This window comes from Lissotriton vulgaris, chromosome 5 (genome assembly GCF_964263255.1).
Source record: "Lissotriton vulgaris chromosome 5, aLisVul1.2, whole genome shotgun sequence".
Classification (NCBI taxonomy): domain Eukaryota; kingdom Metazoa; phylum Chordata; class Amphibia; order Caudata; family Salamandridae; genus Lissotriton; species Lissotriton vulgaris.
Window position 1 is genome coordinate 517,250,945 of NC_141693.1, and position 26,728 is coordinate 517,277,672.

The 26,728-nt window shown below is 43.8% G+C and overlaps 2 protein-coding genes across 6 annotated transcripts in view; one reads left to right on the plus strand and one right to left on the minus strand.

Moving 5' to 3' along the window:
* Positions 1-24,590, minus strand: part of LOC147711166 (lysosomal acid lipase/cholesteryl ester hydrolase-like) — a 67,960-nt gene extending 43,370 nt beyond the window's left edge. The window contains exons 1-2 of one of the 2 annotated variants that reach the window (XR_015295896.1): positions 24,277-24,431; positions 17,900-18,026 (exon numbers count right to left, since the gene is read on the minus strand). Coding sequence is in view for 1 of the 2 variants with exons in the window: in XM_086921947.1 (XP_086778073.1) it covers positions 17,900-18,019 (120 nt within the window). In the remaining variant the exon portion in view is untranslated. Of the gene's footprint in view, positions 1-17,899; positions 18,027-24,276 lie in introns of both variants that reach the window. The other variant, XM_086921947.1, reaches the window with a different exon arrangement.
* Positions 24,591-24,778: 188 nt separating this feature from the next.
* Positions 24,779-26,728, plus strand: part of RNLS (renalase, FAD dependent amine oxidase) — a 513,712-nt gene continuing 511,762 nt past the window's right edge. For 2 of the 4 annotated variants that reach the window (XM_086921948.1, XM_086921949.1), the window contains exon 1: positions 24,779-25,026. In XM_086921948.1, the coding sequence (XP_086778074.1) occupies positions 24,906-25,026 (121 nt within the window). In that variant the 5' untranslated portion in view covers positions 24,779-24,905. The remainder of the gene's footprint in view (positions 25,027-26,728) is intronic. The other 2 variants (XM_086921951.1, XM_086921950.1) reach the window with 2 other exon arrangements.

Below are 26,728 nucleotides of genomic sequence, written 5' to 3' on the forward strand. Positions count from 1 at the left end.
TAGGTACCCCAAAATAGACTCAGGTAATGTCCTAACCCTTCACCTATATTCTTCCTTACATTACTTACATAACGGTTCTTAGAGAGTGACCTTTTACCTAGATACGACACTGCGCACAGAACGCAGGATTTTCCCTTGTATAGGACTCATACTTCATGCATGAGGATTCTTGGAAACTCAGCGGGACTACCATCTACTGTATAATATCAATGTATAAAGTTCATTCCCGACGTCATCCTAAGTCCGACAAATGGCACAGCAAGGTAGATCCCCCGGGAGACCTTTGGGTATATAAACATAATATCTTGCTAGGGCAGAGAGAGGAGATCAGCATTTCCCTGCCGACACACTGACGAGAGATGCTGAGGTTCCTGCATGCAGATACTCCAGCTTGCAGTGGTCTAAAACATCCCTTGTGGGATGTCCAACTCAAGACCAAGACGGGGTTCCACAGTCTGTTACTTCAGGTAATGGGGTTGACTTTATCCTAGAGGGATTCTTGGTTTTAACACCTACATACATGCTTGGTACATCTAGTTAGGGTAGCATCATAGTACGCATTTTATTGTCATGTATTTTATATACTTGCCTGTATTCATGGTTATAGCAAAATGAACAAGATCTACCATCCTTTTACTTTCTTAGTGCTTCTAATCATTTATATCTTTCGCTGTCTACTGATTGTTTCAGCACACCTATTTTACACTAGAATAATGACTGTTCAATAAATGCTTATTGAAAACATCCCTAATGTTTATTCAGTGTAACTCTCTGAGACTAAGTGAGCACGAGTGACTTAGAGAAAAGTAGTACTCTGTTTCCACGGTCCTGAGGGATCAGGGTTGTCATGTTTGATAGTTGCCAAGAACTATCCTCTACTTGGTAAGAAAAGTTTCTAGTGGCACTGTGAGCTGGTACACAGGCCAGCATACCCGGTGGCGGTGTCTAGAATCAGTCTGACACCAATCTGGCAATGTATGTTGTCTAAACACACAGATCCTACATATGTTTTATAGAAACTACACAACAGCGTGTTTCAACATGCCATGCACCCATTTCATATGATCTGCACAAAATAGTATGCGAAACAAGTTTAGAGAGATGAGCCATCCCTTATCCAGTTTTATGAGTTTTAGGACGCAATGATCAACTGTAGTTGTTTGATGAGAAATGTGCAACTCTGAAAAAACTAACAAACATGATGGATGGATGAATTTGGTGAGGATTGACAGCCGGAAAAAGGGTAAACTTGTTTCAAATACCTGCTTTTGTGCACAGCCTTATTATTGCACTTTAGTTCCCTGGTTTCCTTATCTAAATCTATATATATAAAAACGAATGTATGTCTGTCTGTTTGTCCTTTATGGATTACTACACCATTCATCCGATCGGCATGAAACTTTTGGAAGTTGTTGAGTACTCTCCCGCGAAGGTTTCTGGCAAAAAAAAAACATGTGCTAAATATCGCCCCCCCCCCCTCTCATAATCTTTCCAATACTGAATGTTTACAGTTTCCGGTGCGACTCGCTTTTGCAATGACTAGCAACAAAGCACAAGGACAATCGCTGCAAGTGTGTGGACTAGATTTGGAGAATCCTTGCTGCTCACATGGACAACTGTATGTGGCCAGGTCACACGTCGGAAAACCTTCTGATTTCTTTGTGTACGAAACAGACGGAAAAACAAAAAATACCGTGTATCCACAAGTACTCTATTAAATAAACAGAATTAAAACAACACTTTAAAATGTTTTCCATATTAAAATGAATAAGTTTCAATAAAAATGACACAATGTAAATTGAATGTTATCATAACAAGTTTCCTTAAATTTCCTTTCTTCTGAGATCTCAGCAACGTGCGATGGGTAAGCTAGTAAGTATATAATTAACAGGGTAGAAGTGCCTTAACACAAATTATCTCAGTGAGGAGATGGTGCATAATAATAATAATAATAATAATAATAATAATAATAATAAATATTATTATTATTAGTTTGTAGTGCTACATATCGCACTTTGAAGTGCTTTCAATGGCAGGTACTACTATAAGTTAATTTAATCATGCTCAGTTTATCCACCATGTACAACTAGAAGACTGAATCGCCCTCGGCAGGATTGAAAGTGGCAGCCTGCAGAGCACTGCACGTTTTAAAAACGAGAGTCCAACTCACAGAAGCCATCTCAGGTCATCCTGACAGGCTCGAAGCCAACATTAATTTGGACATGGTTGGCCCCTCTCTGCAATGGCCCACTGAACAGGAAAAATGTACTTCTTCTTGTTGTCATTTTCACAAGATCTGGATCATAAACATGTATGCTGTGCTAGAGAATGCAGAGGAAAGATGACAATTTTTAAACAAATATTAGCGACAAATGAGTGAAGGATATTTGTGCGTCTTCCTAAACAGCTAGAATAACTTCCACTAAACATCTTGGTAAAGTGCATCCTGAATAATAGAAACTAAAACGGTGGCAGCATCAAGAAGAGATATAACAATGTAATTTAATACCTTTATGGTGCAATCGATCTAACAATCAAATGAATTAGAGATCCTCGTACTGCGGTCAAAAGAATTAGCAACAGGCCGCACATATTCTTATCAAGCACATCCCGAATACCATGGACTTTTCTTTCCAGTGCCAAATGAAGCTCCTGAGAAAGGATGGTTGACAATTTTTTTTCGTCTGTATTACAAATGACAATTGTGAAGATTTAATAATGCATTTTATATAGGGCCTCCTCCCTTTCACTTACTTCACCATGAAGTGATGGCAAGTATATAGTGGGAACTTTACATTTACTATTCTTAACCCAGCATTACCAACCTTGACAGCGGTCGACATATAGATATTGTCACAGGTTGATATCTCAAACGCAATATTTTTATATAAATGTATATAATTAGCTGAAAATTTGTAATAAAGTTGGTCGGAATACGGTGCGCCAAACTAGGTCTTGCCCATGGTCTCAAAAATAATTAAGATTTCACAGATTTTGATCTCCTCAATATAATGCGTTCCGAAGCCAACTGGATAAAGCAACTTTACTCTCGAAGATGATTTTTTATGAATAAAACTGCCCTCTTTATCCCCACTCCCTCCCAACCCCATAGTGGTGCTCTATACGCTTTCCTTTTAAAGATCGAGTAATAGGTAAGAGTAGTGTTCACTTTCTTCAGTTTCTGCTCCTTTCCTTTCCGTTAGCCCCTCAGCAGCCCACAGGAGGCTGTCCAGGAGTTAAGATGCGGACAACTGGTCAAATTTTTATGGCAAGGAAGGCCAAAGTGTGAGCGAACTCACTTCCCTACCAAGGGCATTATATTTAATCAACGTCCTTAATGCTTCTTTCAATCACTGCATGGACTAAATTTGCTGTTCCATAAAAGTAGGCTAAATCAGATATTTTCCAGTGCCTCTGAAATCCTCCAATAGCATGAGACTATAGCTACCACGATGGATGTCTTCCCATGTATGAACACTCTTCCTCTATAGACAGGGGCACTGGAATTATGTGATTCTGCGGCTGCAGCTTTTTTTAAGTATATTTAAGAATTTCCTGTAGTTGCAACATAATCCCTTATCTGCTGCATAATCTGTAGATTTTAACAAAATAAATCGATTCTAGCTCAAACGGATGATCAAAAGGTTATTAAAAACGTGGCAATATGTGCTCACACGTTGGACAACCATTTACACGACTAACCTGGTCATCTTTCGCTTGCTTATTTATGTATTTGGCTGTGCAACTGCTGGTAATGAGGTGAAATCTTTACCCAGACAGTAATACGATGTGTAAACATTAAAAAATTATTACATAATGTATAGGATAATTTGTCTTTTCTAGTCATATAATTTTGTCAACCTGCCTCATAAATTAGTGCTCCCCACCACATAATTCCAGTCCATGCCTATAAAGCAAGTTTCTTTCTTGTTGTTTAACGTCTTTTAGTTTTTTTTATCATAAATGTTTTAGCGTATCGCTGTATTACTATTCCTAGCCTGGCAGTTATAGTTGGGGCTATATACAACGGCAAATAAATATTTTGTTGTAAACAGGTAGTGAAAGAAATGGCAAAGAAACAAGAATGCAGAAGTGGCCTTTTAAGAAGTTACATTATCTTTATAAAAAGTCATTTTAAACACTGAGCCAAAGTGCATATAAAAATAAAATGGAAACGTCACAGCTCTTCTGTAAAAGGAAGCAAGTAAAGGGAACTAAGAAACTAAACCATGAAGCTGAAGAACACAAGACCACGTCTTATAAACTCACAATTAAAAATACAAAAGGGGAACTAAAAACCGGCAGAACCGCAAATAATTCAGAAAAAAGCATTCTGCTTAACATCTTTCAGAAAAGCTTCACTATAACAATACATTAAGCAGAAAGACATAGAAAGAATCAATAAAGTAAGAGAATATCCCACAAATCTCAAACTCCAAAATATGTAAGCTTAGAGACAGGATACCCAAAAATAATAATTGAAAATGTTGACTTTTGCCCATAATTGCCTAGGAGTCTTTATCCACACTGCGGAAAATATACTATAACGGGGTTAGCCTTAAGGTGAAAATGCACATTTAATTTTTCCTCTCTTCCTTCTATAAAAAAAAAAACATTGTTTTCGCATGTAAAAATGCCTTACCTTATCTATTCCCCCTCTCCCCCCAAAAAAATGTATGAGGTCCATACTCTTTCCAACACCATTTACCGTTTTTTCTGGCGTATAAGACGACCCCCTACTTTTCCTTTTAAAATATAGGGTTTGGGCTATATTCGCTTGCTTATAAAATGACCCCGGCGTATAAGACGACCCCCAACTTTTGAAAAGATTTTTAAGGGTTAAAAAGTCGACTTATACGCCAGAAAATACGGTACCTCTTGTATAGGTTGCTTTTTGAGGGTCATTAGAGGGACAAATGCATTGCAAATCCTCATGAATACCTTTAGAAATGGGTCAATTGTGTGTGCCTCCACGTGGGGACTGTGCTGTATTCAAAATACCAATGTTTGTAGGACACATTGAAAAAGCGTTGATTTTTTTTAACATCCAAGAATTCTTAATACATAAAATCCTACTGACTATGTTATTTATGTGGAAATTGAAGGAAATAGGGAGGACATAGCATTCAATATATATTGAAAGGAGTGCCCACAGGATACTTTTTTCTAACAATAGACAACTTGCATGGACATAAACAAGTTACTGGATTAGGCAGGCTTTCAGACCTTTGTGTCGGCCATCCTAACACATATCTAAAAAGTGAGTTACTCTGTTAACAGTAGAAAACTATTTTTAAGAAAAGTATAGACTAGCCTCCCTTGCATAAAGAAAACACTGCTCTAAACATTTAATTTCTAGAATAATTGTTCAGATACATCAGAGGACGTTGGAAATTTGCCTTCCGTTTCAAAGAAGCAATGGGGAGGAGTGGGGCAGGCCACCAAAGGCAGCCTAGAGATGTGATCCATGCTGCACTGTTCGTCAAGAGTCACTCTCATGCCAGGAGGTAGGCACAAGTACTGATTTTGTTCTACGATAAGGACAAAAGCACGAGTGATAGCCCAAAATAATGTGACTTTTTAGGAATGAAGACAATTCAAAGTTGACTGAGCCTTTGATCATTTTAGCTAACAGTGACTCAAGGAAATGGGTCAATATCTGGCTATGAGGGAGTGTTCGCATTGGTTTCTTCAACAAACAAAAGGGCTATGGCCTCATTCCCAGTAATATGTACAGGGGTTTGCTCAAGGAGGAGTTGAAGATCTCTATCAGGACTAAAGCAAAAGAGGGAAGAGCGACCTTAAAATTTGGGGGAGGGGGAAGGAGTCAAATCGGGAACTCCAGATTTAACAAAGCACAACTTGTCTTCCAGAATGTGTGAGATGGACAAAAAGGCCTTTAACAAATGCACAAGAGTGTAGGCAGCAGAAATAGAGTTGGAAGCAGAAGCCGATCAGGTTATGAACAGACCAAGTCAGATCCGGTTATCTCAATTTTATTTAAAAATAACTCTGATAGACTGTCAGACAGTGGTAGGGAAACCGGTTTGGCAGAGCCTACACCCCTTGAGATATTCTTAAATAGCTTAAATATTTCTACTGAAAGTACTTGGCTCCTGTGCTGTGTTAGTATTATACAATCTCTTTAAGCCAAGCATTTTCTGCTCTTTGTAGACTTCTTTAAAGCAACTAGGTTTCTGTGCACCAGTGAGCATTGGGAAGAGAGTGTGTGGAAAAGTGGTCCGAAGATGGGCCATACGGTTAAGGGCAGTGGACACCCATTTGTTATGACTTAGAAAATGCTATTTGATTTTGAAAACAAAACGTAAGCAACACATCATATCCAAGTAGTACAAAAACAGAGTGACATTTGTTACAATTTTCAAAAATAATTAGCAGTCATGACTATAAAAATTAAATGTTTTCAATATAATTCAATATTATTAGTGTAAAACAATTATATTTAGGGGTGTATGTATAATATAAATCTAAAAATTGCAACCATAATAAATAATATAAAGGGTAGCAAATCAAGAACTACCATAATTAATTGAATGTATCTTGTGATAAAAGGAAGAAAAGGGAAAAGAGGAGTGTGATTGCCCTTAAAATAGCTTGAACGAGAAGGCACTGTATGTGACCAGCAAACAGAAAGGTTAAAGCTGGAGGTTTCTACCCCAAGCTTATGGTTCTTAAAACAGGGATATTCAAAAGAATACGACCTGAAGCTCAAAGTGATAAGCCTAGAGCAGAAAACAGGTGTTACAAAGAATAAGACTCAGTCATTCAACCTATCTGCTGTTACAGACATGTTGGCACCTTAGCAGAGAATGCTTTGCAACCAGCCAAAAGAAATGACAATTTCTCTGATCCGCATAAGAGGAAAAAAATAACTTCCGAACCTCCCTTGAAGTGTGCCAAATGCAAAACACATGAATCACTTTTCCGAACCTACTTCACCTACACCTGGTCCCAAGCCCAGCTGCCCCACTATGTAAAACAAGCATGTGCAATGCAATAGGTCTCGCATTTGCGAGAGTTTCAGCTATTGGCAATGACTTTTATTTATGTGTTGTTGTTTTTTTTAAACATAAATAAAAAAACATTGTTATTTACAATGCCAATAGTTTAAACTCGTGCAAATGCGAGACCTATTGCATTGCAAATGCTTGTTGTTAGGAAAGGGTTCAGGGTGTCTATTAAGGTGAAGAGCAACCTAAACTCCGTTCTTAAAGCAAGGTCTCTGCATTCCTAATTAGAGCAGACAGTTGCAGATCTGCAAATCAAAACAGAATACCCATATGTATTCTTACGACTGTATTTCAGCGCTTCGACGCCTCGTCAGGGGTAGTAAGCGCTATATAAATGCAATTACAATACAATACAATTTCCAAGGAGCTGGGATGGATGAATGGGGCAAGCGGCATTTAGTAAGCCAAATATGCAGAGCATGGACAAGATTAATGCGTGAGGGTTTAATCTGCTAATGCATGTAAACAGCATGAACGGGTCAGCACATTTAAACCAGACCTGTTGGCTTTGTCAATGCTGTTGCCTGTTTACTGCCGATTCCTGACACTTCACAATGGGGACAGATCAAGAGCCCCTGCAGCCACCTTCGGTTTGCCCCAAGGCCCTTCACCAGCGTGGCGTCAATCATCACGTTGGCCGTTACCTGGCTACTTAACTGAAGCCCCTGCAGACGGCCTTCACACCTGCTCCAGCGCCTGGAGGCCTCTCCGCTCGTTAGTCGCGCTTGACAAACCCCAATAACATACCATAACATTCACAGCGGCAAGTCAGGACACTGCCATGCCACTCTTGTGTGCATTCAGCAACATTCTGTGGTTTTGCTCAGTATGTTTCCTACAAAACATGTACAATGGTCGAATCTGTAACCTGATCTTAAAAGTGCAACAATTCCCATGGTGGTTATAATGTATGCAATATGGGCAAGTGTTGCATGTTAGTGATCTTGTGCCCCCCCGTCCCCTAACGAAAACAACTCAAACTGCATTGTTTAAGCGTGTATGTGTATTTATTTAGCCGTCTGCGGTGTTGCAATGTGCTTATGCGGCTCCTAGTGCTCTGGCTCACCCTTTTTTGTTATCTTTGGCCAAAAACCTAAGAGTATTCAGATTTTTGGTGACCTACTTTTCCACAGGAAATAAGTAAATATTTCCTAAGCAGAGAAAGCAGGCATGCCCCAAGGGAGAGAGCATATCAGCGGTTGGCAGCACAATACAGCAGCACTCACACAGCATGATAAGAAACTAAAACCAGGGCACAAGTACTAAAAACAGAAGTGGGGGGGATGCTGACGTCACAAGAGGAAGTGACGTCACGAAAGGTGGCTTGCACTCAGTTGCAGTTTAAAGTTATTGAGCGCCCACTAAAATAAGTAGGGGGACGCCGTCCACCCGCGTGGTACCCCGACTCGAGCCCTGACTAAAACCACCCACCAACGGGTGCTTTTCATGAGCAATAGGAACATGCTGCTTGCTTTTGCTTCCCCCCGAACCCCAGAGTGCTTTAGATGGGAACCAGTTACATTATTACAAGGTCAGATTCATTGTTGGGAAGAATATGTGATTTGCCCAGATTCACAGGTCGTTGAGCAGAAGCCAAAACTCGAACCTGGTTTCCTAGTTAAAAGGTCAGCGGCTCTGGCCATTACAACACCCTCCTTCCCTTTTAGTGAGGGTGGTCAAAGTATGTAATTGAAATGCACATAGAGCCGAACCACGCCCCTTTTTAGCTGGTTTTCTGCTTCACCCCACCATACCCCCAACACAGGAAGTTCTCAATCTGTTTACCCTGACCAAGATGCTGAAAATGGAAGTACAAATGGCAAGACGTGGGGACTTTTTTTAACATGCCTTTTGCCACCCTGTTCTATTTTAAGTGCAAACAACATCTGATAACACACAAGACAGTGAGGAAGTTCCCAAATCTTGTTAAAATAATGTAACTAGAAAATAGCTTTGGTGTGAAAGTCTTGTGTAAAGCAGCAATCTTCACAAAAAGTACGGATTGTGAACATGAGAGCCGCATCCTTCAGCCGGGGGGCCCGTAGCTGTCTTTGGCTACTTTCACTAGCCGAGCCCCTGCTAAAAGATGAAAATGGTTGCGGTGCTGCCACATGTGGAGCATGGAAATGGAGTGGCGCCCAGTATTATGTACCTTACCAAGAAGAGGAGATTACCAGCATTGATATAGTAGGATAAAAAAAATGCAAAAAAAGAGTAAAGCGGGCACCATGCTAAAACATATTGCACGACACCCGTGATTATTAAAGTTATGCGCATGTCGGCCCTTGAAGGGCACTGTGCTGATAAAAAAAATAAGCACACCCGCTAAAGTCAAAGAGGACCGCACTGTATTTTAAATAAATAAGCGCGGCCGCTATAGTTAAAGCGGACCGCGCTGTAATTTGAATAAATACATTACTATTAAAATAAATGCGGGCAGGTGCTGCGATGTCATGGGTGGAATATGGGAAGAGCATTAAAGAAAACAGTGCTCACCGATGAATAAAGCAGACCATGTAACAACACAAGTAAAAGGTCCAGTCGTTATGGGAGGTAACAAATGCAGACAAGGCGGGACTAACATGCCTAATAACGACTCGAAAGCCAGCGTTTACAGAGGAAAATGACACAAGCCAATTAAAATATGAGCGGAGAGTGGTTTCAAAGCTATACTCCACTAAGGCATGCCTCGTAGCAGCGCTTGCGCTGCCAAGGCTCGACCTAAAAATCCTAGCTATAGATAAGTCAACAAAAAGACATCTCGGTCTTGGGGACAGAGGAATCTCCTTCACGGAGAGCTGTGATGCCTTGTGGCGAAAGCTGTAAAGTTAATCCACCCGCTTAAACCAGTACCATCCACATCGGGACAAGGAACACGAGGACCATGTACAAGAAAGGCAAGACAGCCCAAGTAGCAGCAGAGATGAAAAATACAAGGGTGCCCTGCTTGACAACAGTGAGTCCACATGAACACAGTCTAGATAGAAAAGACCGGCTCCAGAAGGAAAGATGCTGTATTCTGGACACAAGGAAGAAAATGACCCACACACTCGGGGAGTAGCACTCATGCTAATGCGATCAGACAGCGACCTTCCGCACAAAGAAAAGGAAGATCAACTCAGACTTCAGTCCATCCTGGAGAAATGCCTTACTGATGGGGGACCTCAATTGCAAGATTGGAAGCTTCAACATTGGGTATAAAGAAGTCATGGGGCAACTATGGCCTTGGCTATACGAACGAGAATGGTGAAAGGATTGCAGATCTCTGTGCCCTCAACAGTTTGGTGGTAGTGTACACCCACAAAAAAGAATACACAATGCAACATGGGTGTCTCCAGACCATCAAACAGACAATCAGATCGTCCATGTCTGCATTGCCAAGACATTCAACAGGTCCCTGCAGGATGTGAGAGTGATATGAGGAGCGGACGTGGCATCAGACCATCACCTTCTCACAGCTGAAGTAAGCATGGATGGAACTGACAAACCTACACCAGCGATATAACACCACCATCCTCAAAAATGCACAGAAACTGAGTAAATACTCTGTTAACCTCAGTAACAAGTCTGACAAAGACCCAGAAGAAATTCAGAGGGAGAAGATCAGATAAACACCAAAATCAACCTGCCAGGTGGTACTGGGTCCCAAGAAACATCAGCATAAAGCACAGTTCGCCACTGAGACTCGCCGCAAAATCCAAGAGAGAAAGCAAAAGAAAGTTGCAGTAAACACCATCCTAACAAGAGGAGAAACTGAAAACTCAAGGTGAAAACACAAAAACCAACAAGGAAGAGAAGAGAAGCTTAAAAGCAGGTAAGCGAAGAGTCATCAATGGTCTTGCCACAGAAACCAAGGAAGCAGCAAGGCATGGAAACTTGAAAGAACTCTATAAGATAATGAAGAACCTATCCGGCAGATACTGCAAACCACAAATGCCTGTCACAGACAAAGCGAAGGAGACAATCATGGGTAACGAAGGCCTACAACCAAGATGGATGGAGCACTTTGATAAATTGCTGAACCAGCCCGTGCTGCAGTCTACACAAGACATACAGCCAGCTGACAACTAATTGCCAATCGACTGCAGCAGACCAACCAAAGAAGAACTACGGCAAGCCATCAAATATCTGAAAAACGGCAAAGAAGCAGGGCCTGAAACATTCCTGAAGAGACACTGAATGCAGAAATTGAAACATCAGTAGGCATGGTCTACCATATGTTTGGCAGGATCTAGGAAGAGGAAAAGGTGCCATCCGACTGGAAGGAGGGATATCTCATCACGATCCCCACAAAATATGACCTGAGTAACTGTGCAAACTATAGAGAGATAACTCTTCAATCAACCCTAGGCAAAGTGTTCAACAGAGTCATCCTGATAAAAATAAAGGAACAATTCAACACTCAGCTGCAAGACCAGCAAGCTGGCTTCCGCAAAGATAGATCCTGTACAGACCAGGCTGCAACACTGCTCATCATAGAGAAGTTGATGGAATGGAACGCTCCCCTCTATGTCAACTTCATCGACTATGAGAAGGCATTCAACAGCATGGACAGAGAGACTCTTTGGAAACTGTTCTGCCACTATGTTGTGCCAGATAAACTCATAAGAATCATCAGGAACTCTTCGAATGTAATGGCCTACAAAATAGTCCATATAGAACAATTCACAGAAGCATTGCAAGAGAGAACCAGAACCTGCCAGAGTTGTTTGCTCTTTCCTTTTCTCTTCCTGCTGGCCATAGACTGGATCAAGAAGACACTGATAGCAAGAAGGAGAAATGGAATCCAGTGGAAACTTTGGGTGCAGCCCAACAACCTGGCCCTACTCTCTCATACCCATCTGCAAATGCAAGAGAAGACAGACAATGTAGCAGCCACATCAGTGCAACTTGGCCCCCAACTTACACAGCGGAAAAACCAAGATCCTGAAAGCCAACACAGCCAGCACAACTGCAGTCACTCTCACAGGCGATGCACTGGAAGAGGTTGAGGCCTTCATCTATCTGGGCAGGCAGCGTCATAGACAAGCAGGGTGGCACAGACATGGGCGTCAAGACAAGAATTGGCAAAGCAAGGGCTGCCTACATTCAGCTAAAGAAGATCTGGAGCTCAAAGGACCTAACATTGCAAACCAAGATCAGGCTTTTTAACACAAAAATAAAATTGGTCCTTTTCTACAGAACAGAAATTTGGAGTACAACAGTGACCACCAACAACAAAGTCCAGACCTTCATCAACACCTGTAAAGAAAATCCTCCAATTCCACTAGCCAAACACCATCAGCAAGAACATCCTATGGCAGCAGACTTTCCAACTTCCTGCTCATTGAGAAATCAAGAAAAAAGACACTGGGCTGGAAGGGTTACACCCTCCGCAAGCCCACTTCAAACACCACCAGGCAAGCCCTGACCTGGAACCCTCAAGGGAAGAGGAAAAGAGGAAGGTCAAGAAACACCTGGTGAGAAGGCATTGAGGCTGACTGCAAGAAGATGGGTTACACCTGATGTGAGACTGAAAGAAAAACCTAGGATAACAATGTCTGGAGACTCCTGGTTGATGGCCTATATCCCAGTAGGGGTAGTAGGCTTAAGTAAGTAAGTACTACTCCTCCTATACCGAATCAATTTAAGTATAAGTTTAGAAGTGAGATAAGTGTGGCAAAGACACTTGCAGATCATTCTAAATATCCGGAAAGTTACTATTTTAAGGGTGCTGCCACGACTTAAATCATACACTTACCAGGGACTGAACTGGGTACACACAAAAACCTCACCCAAATAAGCTACAATACAAGTTGGCAACTAACAGAGTTTTTCCTTTTGTAGTTGTATATAGAGCAAACCCAGGTCATGGGCATTGAAGAGCTTTACACGAGCACCAGTTACGTTATACAAGGTCACATTACCTTTTTAAGGCACAGAGTGATTCAGTGATTTGTCCAGAATCACAGGAATATTGTGTTGGCAGCTGGACTCGAACCTAGTTCCCCAGTTATAAAGTTGACAGCTCTGGATGTAACGTAGACGTTTCCACAAAAATTGGTATTAAATAAACTGTATTACCATGTAGAATTAGCAGGAACATATCCTCAGAGACAAATCCTCTAAGTCAAACTTGGAGAAATCTGTCAGGAAAAAAAAGCCTGGAATAGCGACCTAAAATACGGGAAAAGCGGAAGTAACACTTATTTGTGCATGCTGTTTTGCAATCCACAAGGGGCCTGTAGGAGATTACTTCGAATCACCGAGGAATTCCACATCGAGCTATTTGCAATATTTGTGGTATTGGCAATAACCGTAGTTGTATTACTTCCCTGCAATTACCACTGTGTCTGAAATAGGGGCCTAAGTGTCACTCACAACTGTGAGAAAATCTGCAAAGAAAAAATATACAGACCCTGAATTCGTGGATGAGGATCCAGATTTTACGTGTGTATATTTTCTGCACTTGGAAAAGTTGTAGGTTGGGCGACTAAAGAGGAAATGATGCATGTGCCTTGCATTATCAATAATGAAACTTGCATGATCCAATGCACACACCGACCATGTGATTCGTTTTTAGGTCTCGCCTGTTGCCGATGCGCATGCGCATCGAGCAAAGCGAGACTATTGCGAGTTATCCACTCTTTGGCAACACTGCAAGGAATCGTGGCGATTCCTTGCAGTGCCCGTGACTTTTAAGGTCAATGCGCATGCGCATTAAGCTTATGCGCATTGACCTTAAAAGTCACGGGCGCGTGCACGTCCGTCTTTGTTTACCCCTCCGCCCCCTCCCGCCGTGTCGCATTTCTCCTCCCCCTCCCCTCTCTTCCTTCCGTCGTGTCGCACCTCTCCGCCCCCTCCCCTGCCCGCCCCCTCCCGCCGTGTCGCATTTCTCCTCCCCCTCCCCTCTCTTCCTTCCGTCCTGCCGTGTCGCACCTCGCCTGCACGTTTTCGGCAAGGAACTTTGCCAGCGCAGCTTTCCCACACAATTCAACCCGACGGTCAAGTAAGTAAAACATGATTTTCAGGAAAGCGTGCCTTCCCTTCCGTCCTCTTAAAAGTGCAGCAGATGATGTCCGTCTCGTTTCACACACACCCTCTCCCCCGCTCCGCCCCCTCCCCACCAACACCGCCTCGCGAGCTCGACATTCCAAACCCGCCCTCCCCCGCCTGACCCCGAGCCTAGTGGTCCCGCTTCACAGCGCATTTTTTAACCAGGTCTCTCTGTGGCCCAGTCCCTCTGTCCACAATGCCTCCCCAAAACTTGTTGCTGAGCTGCGGCAACTGTCCACCATACAGTTCCCAGTTTGTGGCTCTGTAGCGCGCCTGCGCCTCTGCCCGTGGCCCCATGCCAACACCCAAAATGGCGGGCAGTGCCAGTGCTTAAGCAGCCATCACGACTCCAACATCCAGTCTTTGTTGACTGGGTATGTTAGTCTGGCGAGGGAGAGGAGCGGCAGGTGGAGGGTGTTGCCACCCGCCAAAGGGTTTCCGACTAACTGGGAGGCGAGCCACCCGCCACCACAGCTCGGTGCGTGCAGTGGCTGTCTCGCGTCTCAGCATGGCTCTCCCCGGCCCCTTTACCTCTTTTGCCTCGCAACAGCGCCTCTTCCGCGACTGGACTCAGAAGGTTAGTTTTGTGTAGTGAATACCGGTGAGGTTCAGGTCAGCTCTGATGTCCCACAGCACGCGTCTCTCCACCTGCGGCAATCCGCTCCCCTCTGCACGCCATTCTGGTGCCGTGCACCATCTGTCAAGGCCTTATGCGCACAGATCGGCAGCAATCTGATTTCTCCTACTGTTTTTTTTGGCGTGTGGCACTTTCCAGCACTCTGCCCTCCAGAATATGGGCACTTGTAGCTCTCGATATATGTTGTGGAAGGCAGGATAATGCTGTTGATTTCTCCCAAACTGCAGGAGCCTATCTAGTATGCGCCCATCTTGCTAGCCCGCCTACTAGCGCCCCGGGTCCCCAGGCATTGACCTTTTACTGTGGGACTTTTTTGTGGGGTTGTTTTGCTTCTTCGATTTTCCCCTTCAATATCTGTCTGAGCCATGGGTTAGTCATCAGGCTATTGGTCACCCCACCATCACCCCCCTCACACCCCCTCATTCACCCTAACACACACTCACATTCTCACACACCCTCTCACACACCCCTCACACACCCCATCACTCACGCTCTCACACAACACCTCACACACTCCCTCACTCACACTCTCAAACACTCCCTCACTCACCCGCTCACACCCGCTCAGTCTCACCCTCACTCTCCCTTACACTCCCTTACCCCTCAACATCACTCACTATGCCTACCCTCCCATCACACTCACCCTCACCCTCTCACACTCAAATCCCTCATACTAACACCCCTCATACACAACACCCTTAACACTCACACCACTCACCCACACACTCTCACACACCCCCCTCACCCACCCTCAACATCTCACCCTCATTAAGACTCAAACACTCACCCTCACTCACCCTCAAACTCTCACCCTCACCCTCACTCATCCTCACACTTACTCACCCTCACTCACCCTCACTCACCCTCACTCACCCTAACTCACCCTCAACACATCACCCTCACTCACCCTCACCCTCACTCACCCTCAACACCTCACACGCAACTACTCACTCACCCTCACTCTCACTCATCCTCACTCAACAACACTCAACTTCACTCACTCTCAACGCCTCACCCAACACCTCACCTTCAATCACCATCGACATCTCACCCTCACTCACCCACAAAAAATCAGCCACAACACCTCACCCTCAATCACTCACCCTCAAACATTCACCCACACTCACCCTCCCTCACCCTCAATTCCTCACCCACACCCTCAACACTTCACCCTAAACACATCACTCATCCTCAACGCCTCCCCCTCCCCCTCACTCACACTCACCCTCACTCACACTCAACACCTCACCATCAATAACACTCAACACCTCACCCTCACTAACTCTCAATACCACAATCACACTTCCCCTCACTCACACTCAATACCTCACCCTCACTAACACTAAAACACTCAATCACCCTCACTCTTACTCTCACTCACACTCTACACCTCAGCCTCACGCTCAACAACACACCCTCAACACCTCACCCTCACACCCTCAACACCTCACCCCCTCAACTTCACTCGCCCTCACCCTCAAACACTCACCCTCAACACCTCACACCCTCACCCTCAAATCCTCACCCTCAACACCTGAACCTCACTCACTCTCCACACCTCACCCTCACTCACTCACCCTCAACACCTCACCCTCACTCACTCACACTCAATCACCCTCAACACCTCACCCTCAACACCTCACCCTCAACACCTCACCCTCAACACCTCACCCTCAACACCTCACCCTCAACACCTCACCCTCAACGCCTCACCCTCAACGCCTCACCCTCAACGCCTCACCCTCAACGCCTCACCCTCAACGCCTCACCCTCAACGCCTCACCCTCAACGCCTCACCCTCAACGCCTCACCCTCACTCACTCTGACTCACCCTCACTCACCCTCACTCACAATCACTCACACTCAGTCACAATCACTCACACTCAGTCACCCTCACTCACCCTCACTCACCCTCGACCCCTCACTCACCCTCACTCATCCTCACTCATCCTCAACACCTCACCCTCACCCTCATCCACCCTCATCCACCCTCATCCACCCTCACCCTAACTCACAATAACACTCTCTCACCCTCACCCTCAACTCCTCACTCACCCCCACCCTCACTCACCCTCAACACCTCACCCTCACACAGTGCAATAGGTCTCGCAGGATTTTTAGTTAAAGCTTTTACATTTGCTTATTGCTTTTTTGATTTGTAATTCTTTTGCATTGCCTACAAAAAAATAAAATGCAAAAGATTTACAACAAAAAACCTATAAACAATTCTAAAAGCACTAACTCTAATGCTGCGAGACCTATTGCATTTCTAATGCTTGTTATTTAGTAGGGCGAATAGATGTGAAAGCTGAACGTAGTCACTACTCCTTTAAGTGAGTGAGTCACTGCCACATTTCTAGAAAAACACGTTGCACTTGACCTTTAACACATAAATATGAGAAGTGAAGCTTGTGTGTCCGCCTTGACATTTTTTTCATTGAATCGAAACCGATCTTTGGACACTGATTCACAGTCCCTCCTACGCAACGTCAGTGGCCTTGTCAGTGCAAGAAAGCAGGTGGGTTTTTAGTTTGAAAAGGTGTCCAAAACGATAAGAAAAACAAGCACCTGCGATGCAATAGGTCTTGTATTTGCAAGAGTTTAAGATGTTTGTAAATGACAATGTCTTTTATTTGTGTTTTTTTTATACCAACAAATTTATAAAAAGCTTTGTCATTTCAAATGCCAGCAGCTCAAACTCTCGCAAATACGAGACCACTTTAATGGTGGCTGCGCCCCTTTTTTGGATGCTGTTCGCCGTATTCAAGTTACGGCAAGCCTCGTCTAAAGAAAGGGGCGCAGTCGCCATTAAAGCGAAAGCATGGGGCACTTTTACAAAAAAAAAAAAATTGTGAAGTTGCAGCATCAAAACAGCTTTCATCACATACACAGACGACACCCAACAAATTACTGACATAGAATCCCTCCCAGTTGAAGTTGCCTTCAGCTAGAATTAGAAACTAATGGCCCTTAAAGTATCATTAGTGAATCAGATGCACTAACACCCAAGCCCACGGATGAGAGGGAGCTACTGAATCCCAAAGATGGCTATCTTTTATTACTGGCATAGTGGGCTCTTTTCCTTTCTTGTATTAGAGCCCATGATAGCCATGCTAATCTACCAATTCACACGATCGAAGAAATCTTATGCCCACTTACAACCAAACAATGACTGACGTAGGCCATTGGTACTCACCACATTCATTGAGGCTTCAGGGTCTGCATTGGACGCCAGGAAGCTGCCCGCTTCTCTCCTCTGCACCCTGGACATTAGTGCACTTTGGAAAAGGCACGCCGCAGCAATTAACAACCACATCCTGATTCTGGATCAAAATACAAGCATAAGTAAGCACCATCTTACATCATTGTGCCCTTTGCTTTCTTAAGAGGGCTACAAGTAACATTGCATACTATAGAAACCGGATGCTGAAAACCAGGAACAACATATGCATAATCTGTGACGATTTTAGTTATTGAAGACAGTGAAAAGATTCTAAATCAAACATTTCCAATTATAAGAAGGTGTTACAATAACGTATGTGGTCTACCATTCTCATTAAAACACTGATTATGAGCCAATTATGAAGACAATGAACCAAGTTTAGTTGTGTGCTAAATGGACCAATAAAAGAGATCATGATGATGCAGAACGTTTCTTTTACTGAACTCAAGAGCTAGGAGCAAAAACAACATCCACAGGAGATAAACAACACACTGAGGTCTGGTCTGACTCAGGGCTTTCATTTATAAAGCGGATTCCATCCATCTGTAAATATACTTCCAACTCACGGGTATGAGTATTCCTGCTGGTTCAGACAGAACGTAGTGAGTAGATCGGATGTATGACATTACAACGCATGCTTTAACCACGCATGCCTTTACAACGAGGTTTTTACAACGCATGCCTTTACAACGCATAGTGCTTTGGGGCGCTGGATAGTGAATAGTTTAATTTACTATTCCAACTCCAGTCCTCGTGGACAGTAGGGAAGGTGTTGGGTAGTACATTAAACCTATTCCCTATCCTAGAGCGCCCCCCAGCGCAATGCGTTGTAACGGTTTGCGTTGTAAAAGTTGCGTCATAATGGTACTGCGTTGTAAAAGTTTTGTTGTAAAGGTTGTTTACCGTGTAGATCACATGAGCCCCGGAGGGCGCTTGATGGGACGACAGCAATGTTATGCACAGTAGTGTCCCAACTATAAGAACACATCAAGAAAAGGAGGAATGGAAGATTTATTTAAAATGGAAAGACTGGGATGAGGGGGTAATGTAAAAGCTCTCTAGATTCCAGGGTCTAAATACCTAGGTTTATTCTTTGTAATCCTCCTACTCCATTGTACGTGGAGAACTACAAGTACCAGAATACAAAAGAAACAAAGACTGGCAACATCATAGGCCTGGCCTTTTCAGGCATTGGTTGTTGAGAGTCTTTCATTTGTTATTGATATGAGCCATCAGAAAATATTTGAAAACCTAATTGACTAAAACGCGTAAGCTGGGCTGGAAATCTTCATTTTGAGAGAACGATTACATTTGCATGGCAGGCACCCACAGTCCACAGTGATAACCCTGGGTCAACAAGCAATGACTTCACTTCTTATTGTAATGGGTCACTAATAGTGTAAGGGAAGGAAGGGCCCTACCAAATCGACTTCTGCGCTGACCGCTGCACAAGGTCAAAACTTGGTAGCATCACTATATGGATAACTACTAGTGTAAGCGAAGAAACTGGCAAGAGATATGTGCAGGACAATAAAACTGCTGGTAGCTCAGCCGCCTACATTCCTGCTGCAGAGCTGTGTGAGTGTAGGCAATCCACTGGTCACTAGTTGCAATTTCTATAAAACAGCTCAGTGGTTTGGTGTGCATGTTATGGATATCTGCAAATAACTTGTACATCGCAGTATATAATCTCAGAAAGACAACTGAGGGCCTCATGTATTAATCCATTGTGAATAAATCCAGTATTTGTAAAGTGTGAACAGTTACCCGAAGGCATCCCGGCACTGGGGGCCATCGGGAAGAATAAGTAAGGTATTGCCCAGAGTCACATGGTGCTGGGCTGACCTGCCGCCGTTGCCGGGGATCGAACCGTGAGCCCCAGATTCCAGCGTCACTCCCACTGGCCGCAGTGCCACACCTCTTCACTTGTGCAGTTATAAACCTTGTGCTTCACGAAAATTACAGGGTTTGCAACAACAAAAGGGCTTTGTATGATGTACAAAAGCCCTTTTAAAAGACAGAAAAAAATTCAACTTCTAAAAGGGCTGCTGCAACCTATTTAGAACCATAAACATGAGGGGAGGGGGCATGAAAGGGGCGTCCCTCTCATATTTGCAATTCTGAAAAATACAAATCAAGGGTTTGTGACCGCAACTGGGGTCGCAAAACCTGATTGGTTACCTAGTGCACAACTGGGGTGGTGACTAATTTAAAAAGGAGACACTGTCATCAAGGGAATGTTTCCTCTGTGAGACTCATGTTGTCCGCCTCTGGGAGATCAGTCAGTGGTCCACGAGCCCACTGACTGCTCGCCTGATGTCTTGTCTTCTAAATTGTCAATCTTTTCAAAAAGCAGTACCGGTCTCTTGATGGACATGGGCTGCTTCCTAAAAAATTACGTTTTCAGTTTGTGAATGCACATGTAGGGGCAGAGGTCTGATATCCCTTACAGGCATCTATCACTGCATTTGCAGCCAATCTCTGGAGGCCACAAATTGTGACCTGTCTGATTATATTCACTGAGCAAGTTATTCTGTAACCCTCTGCGAATGGATAATTTGAGATTTACCAATTATATTACACCGGTCGCATCACAAACTGCATGGCCATTTGCAAACCATTAGTGTGCAAAGTACACATCTTGGTTTAAGAATGGTGTTCTTATTTCAAGCTTTATATATCTTAACGGAACAGCTAAGTCTGCGGTATGCTGGTTCATAGACTTAAATTCCATTGTTGACTCAAATGAAAATTGGCCTTTGTGTAAACTTCAAGCAAATTCTAGTAAAAAGCAGGCATGTACGCAAATTGGAAGAATTTTGGGAATTTCACGTTACGCTACGCACCACTTTTCATAATTATGTGCCATTCACTGTAAACACATGGCACAATTAGCAGTAAACATTTACCGCTAACGCACAAGAAAAACAGAAAGAGAGCAGCTGCTTGACGAGGACACATTTTGTGATAAAATATAGAGCGAAGTGGCAGATTATCATTTTGCGTGATTTCATTTAATTTTGCCAAAACCTAGCATAATTATTTGAAATCAAATTACACTCATTTTGTACACCCCTATTAAAAATGATCAGTCGAGTAACATGGCTGCTGCTGAGATCCATGTATAACCTGCAGGGCAATGTTGCTCCTATACACATTTTGCTTACTCTTACATTCTCTAAGAATGTTAACTTTTTCCAGGGTGATGTGCTTCTGTAGTTTTTTCATGCAACTCATGTATAGTGTGTAGTGCGATAAGAGTTACACGTATGTAGCTGTGTGAGTTCAGGTTGTGGGTAGGCCACTGTTGAGAGCTATGGAATTTCTCACACTGCCGGTTAGTGAAACATAAAGTGGTTCAACATGCTCATCCAATCCTTGACTTCTCTGCAGAGCGCACAGAGAAATGGTAAAGTGAGCCAACTGTAATTGTGCTTATATGCTAAAGTGTGTGATTGAAGTACCCAGCTGTCAAAATACTGACAAGGCAAAAGTTAAAGAAAAAGAAGCACATAGGAGTGAGTGGGCGCCATGTGGGTGTAGAGGACAGCACACCAACAAAATAACAAGGAGAGCCGCGCCATGGGTCTTGCTTGGCTCTAAGACCCTGGCCACAAGCCGAGCCAGAAAAAACATTGTCATGTAAATTATGCAACAAACATCATGCAAAACTATGATAAAATCTCTTAAAAATTCAAAAAAGTGCATTTCTTTAATAAAAAGGAGTGTTTCGCCTACGTGCATCAGAATACATCACTGCATTTATTAAATGTTTTTGAAAATCAATAGAAAGATTTATGCCCAACCCTGGTGCACAATGCCATTATTGAACTAAAATGCAGGTCAGCTGTCCTGTGAGACCTATGTGTCGGTTAGGTTCTTAGTGCAGAAAGGGCAACATTATAGATGACTGATGTACTTGAAGGTACTCCCTTATGTGATCATTAAAATAGGAGACCCGGGAAATAAAATACTTGGAAACGCCCACACAATTTGGTCAAGTAGTCAAGCCAGGATTGATCCCAGGTTTTCTAGTTCCACATTGTGCAGTTCAGCCACTAGGGGTGGGTATCCAGTGCTCCTGTTCTGTATCTAAGATTAATGCTTTTCTCTTATTATTGGTGTACTATGTAACACCCTGGCTCTCAGTTAGAAGCCAACTGAAAGCTGGGCTTGTTTGGGGCTCTAGAGTCCAGGAGGACCTCGAGCTGAGCCAGAGCCGGGCATCTAGTTCCAGCCTGGCCCGAGCATTCTGTGACTTGCCCACCTGGGGACGTATTATGTAATGGCCTTGTTTGCGCCCGGCGCACCTTTGACAAGGTGTGCTGGGCACAAGCAATGCCAATGCGCCCCATTATGGTGTATGCGCTGCCCCCAGGGCAGGCGCAACCTTGCACTGCCCTGGGGGCAACGCATCCATGTGAAAACATGGAGCAGGGGCTCCGTGTTTTCAAGGTGCAGGCGGCACCCGCCTGCACTTTCAAAGGGGTTAGAGATTCCTTTGCAGGCGGGTGCAGTCAATCCATGGGACCCCCTTTACCCCCTGCAGAGGGCTGCTGTCAGGAGGCGCACTGACAGTGCGCCACCTTTTAAATGGGCTTCTGAGGGCTTCTTTGACTCTGTTCCAGCGTCTGTAATATGGCGCAGGCACAGTCAAAGGAATTCCCTCATTTGCATAGGGCAAGCCCCTATGCAAATGAGGGAACATCCTCTGAAGGTAGCGCTGGCGCTTTAAGTGTCTCCTTTTTAACAACAAGGGTGACTCAAATAAAGTCAGCTCGGGACCTTGGGAATCAATTATTTAACATAACAGTGGTCCCTAGGGGAGAATAGGAATTAACAGAGAACAATGAATACAGACCCAATCAGTGCTGTATAAGTTAAACTTGTCCAGCCGGACAGCGGTTCTATGTTCAATTAATCGACAATTCTGTTAGGGAATGTGCGGACAAGAATACTGAAAGTGGGACACAAGCCTGCGTCCAACTACAGAGACATATAGTTTGAGAAACATTTAGGGGAGGCTCAGGCAATGCTCACGGTTTGTTTCCAAGTCAAATCGTCAATTAGACAAACAAATCGCAATGAACAACTCTACATAGGAGATAATAACATCACAGTGTATGTATGAGAAGTTTGAGGTGTCTACGGTGTTTCGATCCAAGAGAACAATGCAAGCATCATCTTCAGGACATTAGATAAGCATGCCTGTTAATACGTGCCAGCGGAAACTGCAACAGGTAATGTACAGTCAGTGGAGCAATGGCTAAAAGTTCCTCATTGCTGGCGGCGTGGGTGCCAGTAGCGAGTTCTAAGTGCGGCCGCCTCGGGGTATGAGGCAGCGAGGGCGATTGATAGGCGTCCCAAGGGAAGAGCCACAGGCGTGTGCTCTAAATGGCGTGATGGCCTTAAGCCGGTCGATGCGGCGTGCGTCCGTGAAAGGTGCTTTAAGTGTGCCAGCACTATCAGTATTATAGATGGGGAAGCACAAGTATATAGAAGGAGACGCACAAGTGTCTGCGCCCCCCTTGTATAATACCAAAGTGCCCTGAGGCGACCAAAGCAGGAGCAAACGCCTGTTGAGCCCCCGGGGACACCTTATGTAATATGGCCTCCTAATTTATGTGTGCGGTGGGGTTGGTGAAGTGAAGGAGATATAAGGAAGTATGCGCAGGAGTGTAAAAAGGGTGCTGAAGAGATGAGATGTTATATATATATGCAGAGTGACTGTTTCAGAAAGCTACGTGGAGAAAAAGAGCGTAAAGAGACGACAGAAGAGTTGTGGGAAGATGGGAATTTGAGAGACTAAAACAGTCCGAAAATCTTGCCTCTTTCACATAACTTAAAGTTTAAAACACTCTTCCTTGTGTGACTTTACATCTTGTACATTTGCAATTTTTTCTGTTTGTTTCTATTATATAACGTATGTAATCCTAAATCCTTATGTTTTAAAACTGATTCTCATGTAAAGCGCTCCGACACCTTCGGGTAAAGTTTGCGCTATATAAAATCGCATTAAATAAAAACAATCTTCATAATCACCCACTGAAGGGTCTCCACCAGTTTTATCTGTGACCAATTGTATAAGTCCCAAAAATGTCTCATGTTTAGATTGGGAGGTGCTGGTGAATGGGGTTCCGATTAGGACTGGCAGCAGATCAATGAAGGAATGCCCGGATAGGTCTGTCCATTTACCAGGGTGAAACGTGGGGCGGGGTCCGTTGGCGGATGTCACTCACAGTGCCTCACTGGATAGGGAGCTAACAGTTTTCTTGTATTCCAGTTAACCCAACATAAAAGTACAAACATTAACCACCTGCCCCGAGAGCAAACATAGGATAAAGACTTACCTTATAACTCCCCCAGCTGGAAGAAGCGCCTCGCAGACAGCAAAAGACAGGCAGGAATAGTGACACTAGAACGCAAAGCACAGCAGAGAGCAGACTCGAAGGCAGGGATTCCACGAAGCACCGCTCGGCCGATACCTCTCAGCCAATCAAAAAGTGGAGAGGAGGGCGTGGACAAACCATTGGCCATTCCGGTTACACCTCTACATATCAGCTGCCGGAGGGGCGGGGCATACGGTGCAAGGGGCGGTTCCCGAGGATTCTGGGGGTGGAATCTTTAAAACTGTCATTGCCGCCGTAGTAGTGTGTCATTTGGTATCACAGGATAACGTATATCCCATATTGTTCGGCTGCGTGGTGTAATTTAATTTATTGCTGTCCATGTGTGCACAGCTGCTTAACTCGATGCAGAGGAGCTTGGCCACTGAAAGCCGTACATTTCTTTCTGCTTAATCTTTCCCACGTTATCGCACTTATGCAATACAACCGAAACTCAGGGTTCGGTCTTCGTTGGCCATCTGCCGCACGCCTGTTCGGATTAGAGGGCACTGAAGCCGAGTGTTGTTTCAAGTGCAGCTGACCGTGATTGTCCCTTCTGTTGTTTCTTGGTCGCCGCCGCTCTTCTGTTTGCAATGTCGCGAGTGCTAATTGTAGGCGCTGGAGTTACGGGAAGCCTGTGTGCACACCTTTTGAAAAGACGCCCAGGAATGACTGCACATCAAGTTGTTGTCTGGGATAAAGCACGTGGAGCAGGTCAGTGTTGTAGCACATGCCTGCCCTCGTTAGCCGGCCCTCGACTAACCGTACGAGTATCGTATAAAATTGGTGTCTGTGTGTAAAGCGGCTTTGGAGTAGGAACTTCCTCCCTTCCATTGAACAGACAGAAGTAGCGGATCTCAGAGTTACGATTTTACTGAGCTTGATTATAGCATTTGCAGGGTTTACGTTGTTACAATTATCGAAAGGACTTATTCTTGAGCCTCCCTAGACATGACTGTAAATATTAGTATTTTTTTTTTAATGCACCGTGTTATGTATTTTGCTTTGAGAAAAATACAAGGAGCATAACAAATACAACATGGAAAAGATCAGGGGATATCAGAGAAAAGTACAATTCTAAAAGAAATGATATATCTTTTACACATGATAAAATGGTAATGTTCGTAATATGGATGTCATATGAGTCTTTGCATTCACAACCTGTTGGCCCTTGTTTGTGTGATAATACTACTCCACAAAGCACTGTGCACTTTCTTTTGCTTTGCCAGCTGTACAAATATCTGCGGATTGCCTATCTGAAGCCATTGTTTGTAAAGTTTGGTGTACGGACAATACAAGACTCCATGAGCCTGCTTTTTAATTTACATCACGCACATGTTGTTTTTATACGGACACTTTCATTCTTAAATCAATTCATGCTAGGAAAAGTATGCTTTTTTAACCTTTTTAAACTGTTGTATCTTTTGCTTTTTATGGCTGTTGTTTTATATTGTAATCCTTTTTATGCTGTGCTTTTATGGACTTGCTTTTTGTTCCGAATAAAGCCATATGAAATGAAATTAGTCTATGATTGGGAAGGGTTCAAGGTAATTCCACATTGTGGGAAACTGCCTTAGTCCTTAAAAATGTGCCATAGCTGGCAATATTCCCAGGTCCATGCATGATGTGCTGCTCTATAGAGGTGTGCGAGCCACGGAAAGCTCCAGCTAGGCTCGAGCCTCATGCCTGGCTCTGGCTTAGCTTGAGGTCCTATTGAAACCTGGAATCCATGCCGAGCCGAGCTTTCATGTGACTTCTGTCTGCCTGCCTTAACCAAGAATGTGGTGTTACGGCCAGAACTGCAGAGAAGTCTGAGTCTCGGCATTGACTCAACATCCTGTGTTTCTGACAAATCACTTAATCATTCCCCTATAAGCAACAAATGTGACCCAGTGGGTAACAAAACTTTAGGGGGGCCCTTGCAAGGTACGCAGAGGGGCCCCCTCCTGCAGTGGTGGCTGGTGACATTTGAATGTGGTGAGTGTAAAATTTGTTTTGTAATGCACAGCGACGAGCAAGCCCAAACAACCTAAGGAGGGTCCGGGGGTGGGGGGGAGGGAGGGGGGAGGGTCCCCCCCCGAAAAGTTAGAAAAAGAGTGGGAAAATTGAGCATTTTCAAGCACATTTGAGAACGCAAGCAGGTTAATAAAGCAATTGTGAAAGTGCAGTTATTACATTGATAAAGAGATATCATATAATAACATAGGTAGCTGCTTATTCAGTATAACCACAGCGCTTCATAACAGACTTCGAGATACAATGCTGAGTACCTCATAGATTTTTTTTATTTACCAACCAACCAACTAAACATTTCACAAACTAGCAGCATTTAAAAAGAAATTTTAGGATTAACGTATTGCCTACCTGGTGGTGATGGTGATATGATATTCTACCTTGCAAATCCCATGCAATGTGA